The sequence below is a fragment of the Scophthalmus maximus genome, chromosome 2 (genome assembly GCF_022379125.1).
Source record: "Scophthalmus maximus strain ysfricsl-2021 chromosome 2, ASM2237912v1, whole genome shotgun sequence".
Taxonomy (NCBI): domain Eukaryota; kingdom Metazoa; phylum Chordata; class Actinopteri; order Pleuronectiformes; family Scophthalmidae; genus Scophthalmus; species Scophthalmus maximus.
This window is the reverse complement of record NC_061516.1, coordinates 10,668,241-10,680,946: the sequence shown is the minus strand read 5'-3', so window position 1 is coordinate 10,680,946 and position 12,706 is coordinate 10,668,241. Positions and strand designations below refer to the sequence as shown.

The window sequence follows — 12,706 nt, the reverse complement described above, 5'->3', positions numbered from 1 at the left end:
AAGACTCTGCCTCTGAGATTCGGCTAAAAGTATCTGTTAATAATAAGCTGGTTCACTGCGTCTCTCTTCCAGTTGGAGAAGAGTCGGGTGAGTGGTGCATGAAGTAGGTTTCCTTCAGCCTCCTCTGAGGCTGATAAATGCCATCATCACCATTGGATGCCAACCGGTCCAGTTGTGAGCATGGTAATTATACAAAGAAAACAGTGCGCCGCCACAAACGCGTGCATGAGTCACGGACCTTAGGTTACCTGCTGGTATGTCGGACAAAAAAACGCCTGATTTCGTGCACCCTGCCGCTGTGCATGGAAAAATCCAATCAGCTCTATGTGAAACCAACAGACTGCCAGGATATAGGACCACCACACTGTAATGCCTCCATTACTCAGCTCGTCCTCCTGTCAGTGTTACTTCAGAGGAGTCTGTTATTTGAGCCAGCCTGCTGCAATATAGCAATATGCGTTGTGTCCCAGGAGGTAACATTTCCTCTCAGTGTCAACAATAAACTTGGGCTATGAAACCAGACTTAAAGACAGAAACTAGGAATCTAGATGTAGACACATGTACAGCAAACATGAAAACACGCTATACGGTATAGGGGACGGATGGGAAAGATTGTGGATGTTTAAAAAAGGTGCATTGTAATTCTGTGAGTGATTCTGGCAAAGAGAGGCTCCGTTTTCAGCCAGATTCTCTCACAGTCTCCAAACATAATCCATCTTTGCAGTCATTGATTTGCTCCACGTAGAGGTATTTTAGGAAAAATGCCTGACCAACTCTGCAGCTCGGCAGCGTTAACCTATCCACTCTGGTGGGAGGGTTTATGTAAGCACTCCCCTTTGTTATAATGTTTCACTTATGTGTCCTTACATAAACTCCTGTGTTTTAATGTTCAGCATCAGCACATTTCAGCAAGTTCCCCCCTTTTTTCTCCTTTTTTTTTTAATAAATATCGGGTTGAGTTAAGCCCTACTGTACGTTGGCTCCGGTTCAAAAGTACATCTCGAGTGTGCGTGACTCATCCAAACACTTTCATTTTTGCTCCTGTGCAGGGCAGCTTCGTTATGTCAAACATAAATCTGCTTACATGTGGAGGGGCTGAGGTTTGCCCGAGCTCCGATGGGAACCAAATCACCTTGATGGAAGCACCTGACATGACAGCATGCCGCCTTGCTCCACATCCTCGCTCGTGAACTGACCTCAAAGCGGCAGCCTGACGTACAAAGCAACAGTAAAACTGCTTTCAGGATAATAAAGTCTCTGCTGCACCCTGAGAGGCAACCGAAGTCGCTCTCTTTTTCCACATTTCTTCCACGGCAACTAATGCGGTTTTGAGTGGATGGGACTCACAGCTAAGAGAGGGGGGGGGGGGGGGAAATCAATAGCCCTGGTGAGATCCTGTGAAGCTTCCTCTGTCTAGACAATGCAGGGGGAGGGGAACCAGGAGCGCGGCGGCTATGTGGCAGAGGGACTGCATTTCAGCCGAACGCCTGAAAACAGCCGAAATGCAAAACGTCTCCTTTGACTTACATAATGTTTATCGTCGTCCTCGTTGTAGGCAAGCTTGACCACACCGTAGGAGCCCTGCAGCACAACAACAGAGAGATGCATTTTAATCGGATGGACAATTGTTCACAATAATGCCATCATCACTCAGTGCTATACCCAGAGTTTGTGATTCGGCTCCACATTTAAGGAACCCCCAAAATATGGACACATTGGATAATAATAATTTAAAAAAAGAACAAATTGTGCAAATGAACCATTAGGTGAAATAACTGAAAGAATAAATGATAAAAACTCGACTCATTATCTTGAAATGTCCTTTCATCATTTGTTTCATAGGATATAATTCTTATTTCATTATAGACATAAAAGTGTGTCATCGGGAAAAATACCATTCATCAACAAAAGCAGGCTTCTGAAAAACAGTGTCTAATAAACAAAACGTATGAAAATAAGGTCATTTCTTTTTATAATCATTCACATACAAATTAGCTCATCTACAGATCTGTTGATGCAGTTTCCATTCAAACAACACTTTTATTGCACAGAAAAGCATGCACACGCACACACACACACACACACAGGATGTGTGCTTTCGGCCAAGTCCTGTTTTTTCCACCCGTTTATTCTTGATAAGAGCCAACGAAAAACCATTAATTGCTTGAGAAGCTGATCAAACACTCTCCATCACGTCTGATTTCTTCAACAGCTAAGACCACCAGCTGGCTCTTCATAAATGACTCGGGGTTCACTTGTCCTTGGAATTATCTTATATACAAAAAGGATGCTGCGTAGCTTTTGGAAGAATTCACACTCTTGGGCATGTGTTGACTAAAACGCACAAATAGATTTACGTATATAAGATAATTCCTATGTTTCTATTCCTATGTTTGATACATATTTTATACTCTTAAATATATATATGAATATGTGTGTATACTGAAAATATTTTCATCATCATTGTGAGCATGTTATCATCACACCACACAGAGCCTCAAGGTGGCTGTAGAACATCTCACCGTCTCATTTGACAGTAAGATGTTAGTGTAGGAAAAGACAACTTGAGTAGCTTTAGGTAGACATGTGGCCACCAATTCAGAACTTTTGTCAGATTAAATAGGAAACATCATATTGAACTGTGAGCTAGAAGGAGTTTCCAGTTTTTAGACAGAAATGATTACAACTAGTCAAAAAAAAGATCTAAGAAGAGATCAAGTTAGCACTGACCTGTAGTTTTTTGTTCTGTGCTCACAAAGTTAATGTCGTTTATCGTCATACAAGATGGAGCGGATGTCAAACGGTCTTGGAGTGTATGAAGAGCAAACCACAGGAAGAGGCTTTGAGGCTTTGACTGACAGATGCCGGACATGGTGTCATGGCATTTGCTTTCAACACAGCGGATGAACAGGCGCACACCACCTGTCCGTCCGATCTTTTTGAAAGAGGCCAATTTTCTCTGTCGACAGGTAAAGTGACCAAAAATTGGTACAATCTTCCACCAAGCTACTGCCATTTTCCCCAAAGCACTTGAAATCAAACAGAGGTACATGGCAGAAACAGAACAAACTCACCTTTCCAATCTCACTCTTCAGCTTGTACTGGTTCAGCTGGATACAGTCCTGCGAGGGGGGATGAGAAAAGGAAGGAACTGAATCATCAGCATAAATATGTTCAGTGAGTGAATGTTTTGCATCATCCAAAGCAAAAGAGAAACAGGACTGGCGTCCGTACCAGAACAAAATGTTCTCTCTGTGTATGTGCGTGTGTTGAAAGCCATTTATTTCTGGAGATGTAGGTAACGATGCATTCTGCAGCTTCTGTTTACTGTCTGCAAATCCATTAGAGTGCCACTGCTTAAATGGCTGATTTGCAGTTCCATAGCAACCACCGCTACAGCACAGAGTCAGCCAGGGGCACGGCAGAGGGGAGGAGACCACAGCAGGACCCGAGGAGGAGGAGGACGGGGGGAGAGAGGTGAGAGGGGAGTTTTGGTGGTGGGGATAATTCTACAGAGGTAGTGCTGAGGAGGACTGCAAAGGCCATGAGCGGACGGTGAGTACGACAGAGATGGAGCGGAGGAGCAAACGGATTTAAAGTGGTTCTCTCATCACAGTTGAGGGAGGGGGGGGGGGCTTAGTGTGAGCCATTCCAGTGCCTGAGGCTTGATACTGGAACATTTTTAGAGGATGAGAGGCGGCGGGGGATCACAGATGCAACAAAATAAGATTAGCGAGGCACGACTGAAAGTACAACACCAACTCATGGTGTGGGACAGGACATGACTCGCCACCAGGCAAGGTATTCTGCAAAATATGACAGTGTGGTTATGCAACGTGCTGGTTATGTAGCGTGTACCGAATATTACTGCTGGTACTGCGGGAGATGCGAGGAGGGCTACGCACTACAGGGTATGGTGGCGTGATAGCAGTGCGGGCAGGGGTTAGGACTGAAAGGTGTGAGGGATTGTAGAGGAGATGGGGCTGTGTGAGATGAAGCAAGCAATGCAAAGAAGCGCTCTGATTTGTTAAAGACAGATAAAGGGACTAAGGGAAATAGGGCGGCGGAGGATAAAGGGCGAAGGCAAATGAGGAGAATCCAAAGAGAAAGTCCAATAGGAGGGATTGTCTGAGAGGAACACCGCTGGGTTCATAGTTTGTTGGCACATGCTCAGTGGGCGCTGCACTACAGTTAATACTCTGATGGATGAAGAGGGCCATGCAGAAAGCCTCAAGCGCATCTGCCACACGCACACAATAAATTAAACTCAAACGCTCCACTGGGCCACAATAAAATCCTTACAGGGCCCTTTTTTTGGTCATATTTTTACGCTAAACTATTGCTTTACATAAACAGTGTAGTGCCCCCCCCACTGTCTTCCCTCAGCATGGAACACACCCCATCTCTCCACATTCCTCCGGCCATTGCTCAACAACTGATCAATATCAGTGCATGACAAATAGATCACTGCCACTATGCAATTTAAAAAACCAGTGACCACATTTCATTCTAACGACGAATAATGTCCGCCGCAGGAAATCTGTAGGAAAATCCCTTTTTATTACGGATTTCCTGCAGCGGTCATGCACATTATCATTTCTTTGATCATTTTTAAAGTAATTAAATATTTAAAAAACAATTCCTCCCATCCTGACATTTTATAATCAATTTTGATAGAGTGGTAAAATGCCCGTGGCATAATGAGACCACTGCAGAGGAAGGCGGTTAATTCTGTATTGTGTTATAAAGTGTGTTCAGGTGCAAACGGCTGAAACGTGTTGAGCTCACTATTGGCACAATGTAGGTGCAATGACTTCAACATTTCCCACCACCCTGAAGAGGCTTATTTCAGCCATATTTAAATATTTAAATGTGTAGGCTACTTAATGAGATATATATTTGGTAAATGTATGTGTTCTGTTTGAGCGGTAATGAGCTATTATGTCTATGTAGAAGGGAAAAAACGTTTCCCCTTTTGAAATTGAACACAAATTCCTGAAAACCCATATACCCCTGTTTTCTACCAGCACACAAACACAGCATGCGTTGCATTTGTGTATCTGTTATAGAGCCGATGCCCATGAGAACAGTTGCAGTACTCCACATGCTCACTGAATCTGATCCGTGCGTATTCATGCACACACATCTAACCGTCTGACAACAAAAAAAAAAAAGAATGCACCAAATGTTTTGAGAGATTTGTAAACTCCGGAAGCCTTTCGAGAGTGAAAAAGTTTTGATTCTCTGAGCACAAATGCACATACAAACAGTTGTGTGTGCATTTGTGCTCAGACAGACGGTTGTTTGTTTGTGGATTCAAACAAAGCATTTGTTAGTATGCAAAAGATCATAATTCATCATAAATTTCATACATTTGTGAACATTTTTTGTCTAATTTCTCTGCACATGGCCGCCTCACTCAAATATTCAAGCAACACATTCTGCACAATTTCTGCTGTACTTATGAAGAGAGACGACCACATAACTTACTGTGCTAATGTTGTCACGGCCCAATGTGACGGGTAGTTTTAACATACAATTAATCAGACATTAACAGACAATTGTCAGGCAATTCACAGATTTCCCTCATATTAAGATTTGATTTGATTAAGTTTTTCTCGAGTCTAATCTGGAAAACAACACATGCCTGTATGTACATGTAAAGCATTAGATGTTGTTGTAATTGGTCAAGTGTAAGCAATTCAAAACTGATTATTTAAAGTCTGTGCAAAAATCAACTTAAGCTATGGTGAGACTTTAATGGAAGAGAAGGGACAGTGGATTTTCTATTCATCAATTTCCCTAATAATGGTTTCACAAGGGATTCTCTTGCTGCAAGGATGGAAACAGTACTTTCGGTGTATATATCAGCATGTGTGGGCTGTAATACTTACTTACCAAGCTTTTTCTTATTCTAATTACAGGATAAGGTTGGGGGGTATCATAGTCATCCATCATTTTTATCTATTTTTTCACAATAGGGGTCTCATGGATCCCTGCAATTAACGGCTCTATAAATAAACCTGACTTCATATCCTGTTTTGACAAAACACGACGCTCTCAAATATTAACGCCCACATTGAGCGCCATTTATTTTGTTTTGTAGTTTTCTCTGGATTTTTTCTTAATCCTAAAACAAAAAAAAAATCACAAAACAGACGAGTGATTGTGTATGAAAAAAACTATCCCACTTAGGAAATTATAGACGCCATGTGCACAAAACACCAGAGACACAATAACAAATGTGATGAGAAAGTGGTGAGAAACCTTAAGAAATAAAACCAAAGGAGTAAGAGGCTCTTGTGCTTTACGTTAAGTCTTATATAAGCTATTCACACACACAGTACTTCCTCATGTGGCTAAGTGCGGGACTTCCCAAATTGTCCAGGAAGGATCTATAATGAGGGAAGAGAACATGCATGTCCAAGACATCCTTATACATTTTCCTATACTGCCGTTATAAAGGCTGTATAATACACAGGAACGTCTGTACTGTGTACGTGTCCAGACTGCAGAGAGGAGCAAACGGAAATTCCACAAAGACAGAGAAAAAAAAATCACATGCTATTAAAAAACAAATGCAAAGAAAATAAAAAATGTGCACGGTTAATGTCCAAAAAAATGTCAGTCATTACTAAAAAAAAAAGAAGAAAAGAAATGATGCTCCGGCTGTGCTGTGCCGTACTGTGGACCCAGTGAGAGCAAGGAAAACACAAGCAACATGAATACTTCTTTGTATGGTTCAGTGTGAGACCTGCAACTTCGCTTTTAGAAAGAGGGGGCAAAAACACAGGTCTGCATGTTCATGGCAGCAGTCTAACACGTGCAGAACTCAGTGGGGGTCCACCCTCCCGGAAGATGTCATCAATTTTTAATGTTAAATACGTATTCCCCCCCCAAAAAAAGAGGAAGATGGAAATTCAGGTTTCAACTCACAGAAGTTCTTGCACTATGTAACTTGAATTGAGAGGGTACGATCTCCCGTGAGAAGAGCGTGACACTTATTCTGATGATTTGGGTCAGATGATTTAGCCGGAGGGGATGACTTTGTGTTTGTTGCGGTGGGTGATTGATACGCTTTACTTAATGAGCTGTTGGCTTCTATGGGGACGCTACTTCTACTGCCCCTTTAACTGCTTGGACTCCAAGGTACAGGAAGCTTGGATTGCCACTATTCAAACATATCTGACATAAAGATGCACCACTGTCCACACAAATCATCACAGCTCTAGTTCTGACCTATCGTGTGCATCAGTGTGGGCTTGTCGGCTCACTCCTGAAACCAGCAGGCATGTGATGAGATGGGTGTGTATCAACGTGACCAGTCTAAAACTACAGTGTCACAAAAGTTAGATCATATTTTATATCGTAAAATCAAAAAAACTGACATGAACACCCAGAAAAAGAAAGTAAAAATGTTCAACAGGATTTCCATAGCAGATTCTGAGCGGATCCCAAAACCACCCCTCACTTCTGCTGTGGTGTGTCCAGCAGCATAACGCTGGACAAAATGCATTTCATCTCTGTCTGTTGAATCAGTGAGCTCTTGTCATAATGGCACACATATTATGCGTACGGTGTAGATCGTGGAGTATTAAATAGGCTGCACATCCACGACAGCAGCAGGGATAATGATGTGCCAACATATTTTTTAAAATCCGCCGATACACGTGTGCTTCTGTGATGATGTGCGCTAATGGGAGACTAGTGTTCACACATTCTCCCTGTAATGTGTCACCTTTGACACGCATCTGCAGAGATCCATGTCTGCAATTCCAAATCAGAGGACTGTAGGTGGGGGGTGGGGGAGTTCTGGGTGCAAGAATCTAGCCTTTTGATTTTCTCTTCCCGTTTCACTGTTAATCAGATATCTATCACCTCTTTTGCAGCTATGGTCACTGAAAGACTCAAATGATTATCAACTTTAATAAGAGTATGAATAAAATGGACTTCCTCACCTGAGAGTCGGATATGGATACACGCTTAGACTCCACAGTGGGCCTGCGAGCCACACGGGGGGAGTTGTGTGTGTAGCCTCCTCCGGTGCCTGATGACAGGTAAGTGCCCCTCTCCTGCAGCGACAACTTCCTCCCAGTCAGGTGAGGCCGCGCCGGATGGGTCCTCTTGGCCTGGGCTCCGTCCTGCTGAGCCCCACCATTCCTCACGCCGTTGGCAGTCGAGTCGTCTGAATCTTTCGTCGTCATGGCAGCCATGACGTCCGCGAGACTGCCAGCATGTTTTGCAGAGTCGGGCTCCCGCCTCTCACGGTCAGGGTCGCTGCTCGTGGCCATGGCCTGTGGGAGGGTGGGCACGGTGCAGGAGCAGGTGGCAGGGAGAATACCCGGGGTTTGCCAGCATCAACGGGGCCTGGGTCAGCCGGTGGTCAGTGTTCAGGGTCTCACTGGAGCTGGAAGAGAGGGGGAAGCGTCCATGAGCTCAGTTGTGCTGCAACAAAAGGAGTTGATCTGCATGATATCCACATTTGAATACAGATAAATTATTTCTAAAGAGTAACCTTGGTTTCACTTGGTGCACTGAGCCATGGTAGTGGCTCTTGGGTATAATAGGTATAATATTTATCAGGTTTATCATCCTAGTTTAGCATGTTTGTATTTTAACTAATGACCCTCAGACATCACTCTGGGCAGGAAAAAACATTGTTAATTTTTCTAATAAAAACAAATAATTTAGTGTGTGTTATTAATTGTGGTCAGTAATCTGAGATTGAAGATCAAATAAAAGAGGAAAAGGACAGAAGAAAATATAATACATCCATCATGAATCATATTAAAATGTATCATAATACTGCAATTTACATGCCCCCCCCCCCCCACTATTGAAACCAGCCAAGACCTTTGGTCATTACATCATCAAAGGGCACCAAGACGTCTTCCATTAACATTTCATGGCAATCCAATAGATGTTGACATGCATGTATTTCAGTCAAGACGAAAGTGGCTGACCGACAAATATTTGCTGTCCGTAGAGCCATGCGACTAGTGTGGCTAGCTCTATCTTCTGTTAGACATTTATGATTAGATGACAAATAAAACTGAACTGGTCTGGTTCTCCTTCCTTTTTAAATTTCATATTTCGTTCAGATAATGTTTTTTCCCCCACTGGTGTTTAAGGCTGTGATACATTTACATTTTTCTGAGCTGTGCGGTAAAGTGCATTTATCACAGCCTACGCGTTAATTAAAATCCTTGACTTTCATCGTTGCCAGCCCAAGACTTACATCTTGCAGCAAGAGCACTTGTGAGACTGAAGAATAATCAGTCAGACAGATAAACGAGAAAATGTCATGTCCTTGTGTGTGGGTGGTCTGGCGGGTCAAGTTACCCACAGCAGACACGCAATCACAGATTGAAATAATTACGCCTTTTGCCTTTGGCCATGGCTCCCTGGATCTTCATGAAATGCTTGTGGGTGGGACTGACAGAGAAGAAATGCACAAATAAAAATGACAGAAGCTATTGTGTACATACAGGATGTGAAACCCGGCCATTGAGCAGCGTTTTTTGTTTTTTTTTGTGCTTTCCTCTTTAATCTTCAATGAAAATCAAGTCGGCGACAAATTGCCACGGACGGGCGACATCAAAGCACTTCAGTTCATCTGGGTCAGGCTTTTTACACGTAGGCAGGTAAAAGAACACAGATATGCAAAGTGCGGCCTGCACAGTTATCCCTGGATTAAAGAGCGCTTGAATCCCTTTCTTCAAACATTACCCATTGAAGTTACAGCAAGAATCAAGAGGAATAGGTGAGGTAGTGGTTGTTTTCATCCCAAAGGAGCCGCCAGGTGCCGTGAAAAGACTCAGGCTGAAGAGAAACCGTCAAATACAAAGTCAGATCTGTGGATCCTCGACACAAGGTATTTAGGAAATGGGCCATGCTATTCCTGAAATGCATCAGGCGGGGACAGCTTCATCTTCAAAAATAACAAGTGTTCCACTTCATCACGGCCCAGGTGGGTCACACTCACTCAGGCACTTGTACAACCACTGCTCAAAACTGAGAGTGTGACATATTTAGCGGAAGAACGCCTCTGGGGGTGGCAAATGTGGGGCGCACCAGCTACAATGGGAGGGGGGCGAAACCTGTTTCAGCGACATCTGCCAGAATGCGATCTGTAATTTTACAATGAGAAGGTGATGCAGCTGTGGGACAGGAAGCAAGGCCTTCACTTGCAGTGGGTAAATGTCTGTGGAGGTGGCGTGAGAGCTGGAGTATGTTCTGGCTGCATCCACTATCATCAGCATCCAAGGGCCTTGGTTCGTTTGTATATCCCTTACAACAATCACAATCATACTCGATGGAGCTATGCCAAGGACTGAGCAAAGATGTTTTTGGTGGATACAATGACTGGATATAAATGGATGACGGATGACATGACAGCTGGCCAAAGGGAGCGATAGTCAAGGCAGTGTTGTAGGGCCGTAACACGATTAGAGATTGGTTGTATACGTTTCTTCGTCGTTTAAATGGTCGGCACCTTCTGCTCCGGAGTCTTCCTCTGACAGTGCCAAACACTTAAATGTGGTGGAAAAGCGTATGAAGACAGTTACCTACGTTGACGTTATGGAGATGCAGTGATTATTTTGTTTTTTAAAACCAATATATTGTTCATTTTGATAGGTTCCAAAAAGTTGTCGTTTGGTGTTCACTTTAGTGTGCAATGACAACGAACCCTAACCCTGACCTAACCCGACTGCAGTTAAATGCAGCATTCAAAACACTTTCAAAGGGTGTCGGACAAAAGGACTCCCAAAGATGTAGATGTATTTTCAAGATTTCATATTTCAGATAAGTTTGGATTTTATCTGTCATTTAAAGCAAGAAAAAAGGGGGTGTGAGGTCGTGATGAGTGTGACCTCACAAAATCAATGGAAGGCTTCATAAACTTAACATCTGGTGAGTCAGTCACATGGAGGAGGTCAGATCGCAATTCAATGTATTATGATGTTTGAGAGAAACATAATGCTGTCCAAATGATATGAGGTTGCAGGACAATATCTGCTCATAGTAAAAAGTATCACATTACGTGACCATATGTGATGGCTATGTTTAGCAACAGCAAACACCTTTGCAGTAAAAGAAATAAGTTAAAATTTAGAGTTCATTGGAAAAAAAATGTACTATTAATCCAGCATCAATAACGCTTTCCTCAAAATGTAACTGGCAAAAGAAAGGTATATAGAAGGAGACGGCATCTCTACTCAGCCTTTCTGCCAGTTTGTCCAAGGGGCCACTCACAGCATTGCAATGAAACAATGCCCTGAAAAAAACTAAAAGCATTTTAATGTTAGACCATCTTTACTGACAGGACACCTGTCTCACTATATCATAACTTATTTGTCCATAAAAGCCTTACAGTTTATAGCAATTTTCATATTGTTCAGTCATGAATGTCATATATTGAGACTTGTATGCGTCATGGGGAAACATTTGCTCATGCACACACACACACACACACACACACACACACACACACACACACACACACACACACACACACACACACACACACACACACACACACACACACACACACACACACACACACACACACACACACACACACACACACACACACACACACACACACACACACACACACACACAAATTTGCATATTTCAGATTGTGTAAATTCACAGCAAACTTTTTAACAGTCACCAGCAAGAGGAAACGCATTGTTTGACACACTTATGGTGCATTCACACCGGACGCGACGAGAATTATCGCGTTGCTTTGCTCACGCGGGTTCGGTCGCAGGCAAACATTTGTGCTTATTTGTGACATTCGTGCGAAAATGTGCCCGTTCTCCCTTCCACTTTCTCCGACAGACCTCATCTGAACCGACGAACGCAGACAAAGACACACGCAGGTAAACATGAACTGTTGAAGGAAAAAAAAAAGGCAGACCACAATGAATGGTAAAGAACGGAAGCGCATTGCATTTACTGATCTTTACTGATGGTCATTATGAGATTCTGAGGTTCCGTTGCCTCAGCTGTACTCCTCGGGGATCTAGGATTTTGTGCAGGTGCCGGACAGTTTTTTGAGTCACCACCAAGCCAGCTTGGATGCATTTCAAATGCATAAATGTATATTCATAAAGCAGAGCCGGCCCTTGGCATAGGCTGTATAGGCAGATGCTCAGGGCACCGTCATCCATGGGGCGTGCCGCAAACATAAAGTGTATGTCTATTAATTATGTGCGTGTGTGTGTGTGTGTGTGTGTGTGTGTGTGTGTGTGTGTGTGTGTGTGTGTGTGTGTGTGTGTGTGTGTGTGTGTGTGTGATGAGCTTGACCAGTCCATGATCAAGCTCATTATCTCCTGCATTAAAGCTGTGACCCTTCCACTAGTCCTCGTCGGATTGTTTTGTCTTGACCGTGGTTAAACACGGGATTTGCGTCGGGTGTCTCAAACCAGACACTGGTTTGAGACACCCGACGACTTGAGGAGCACTGTGAGGGAGCAGGTCCCTCCTGCAGACCTAGAACATTTGAAGCAGACTCAATCAACCAGCAGGTCATTCAAATTGAGGCCCTGACGATGGAAAGGGACACATTACTCAAACAGGTAGAGCGCCTTAGTTTAACAATCAGCAGCATCACTAATGAGTGCAAGGCACAGACATTTCGTTCAGCTTATTAGCAGCTGGTCAGTGCTATGCTGCTTATAGAGATAATCAAGAAGAT

The 12,706-nt window shown here is 43.3% G+C and overlaps 1 protein-coding gene across 7 annotated transcripts in view; it reads right to left on the bottom strand.

Moving 5' to 3' along the window:
* The window catches only part of camkk1a (calcium/calmodulin-dependent protein kinase kinase 1, alpha a), a 62,101-nt gene that overhangs the window by 29,461 nt on the left and 19,934 nt on the right, over positions 1-12,706 (bottom strand). For all 7 annotated transcript variants that reach the window (XR_004790280.2, XR_004790278.2, XR_004790279.2 and 4 more), the window contains 3 exons: positions 7,959-8,407; positions 3,075-3,122; positions 1,528-1,581 (listed from right to left, as the gene is read on the bottom strand). Coding sequence is in view for 4 of the 7 variants with exons in the window: in XM_035626649.2 (XP_035482542.1) it covers positions 1,528-1,581; positions 3,075-3,122; positions 7,959-8,291 (435 nt within the window). In the remaining 3 variants the exon portion in view is untranslated. The remainder of the gene's footprint in view (positions 1-1,527; positions 1,582-3,074; positions 3,123-7,958; positions 8,408-12,706) is intronic.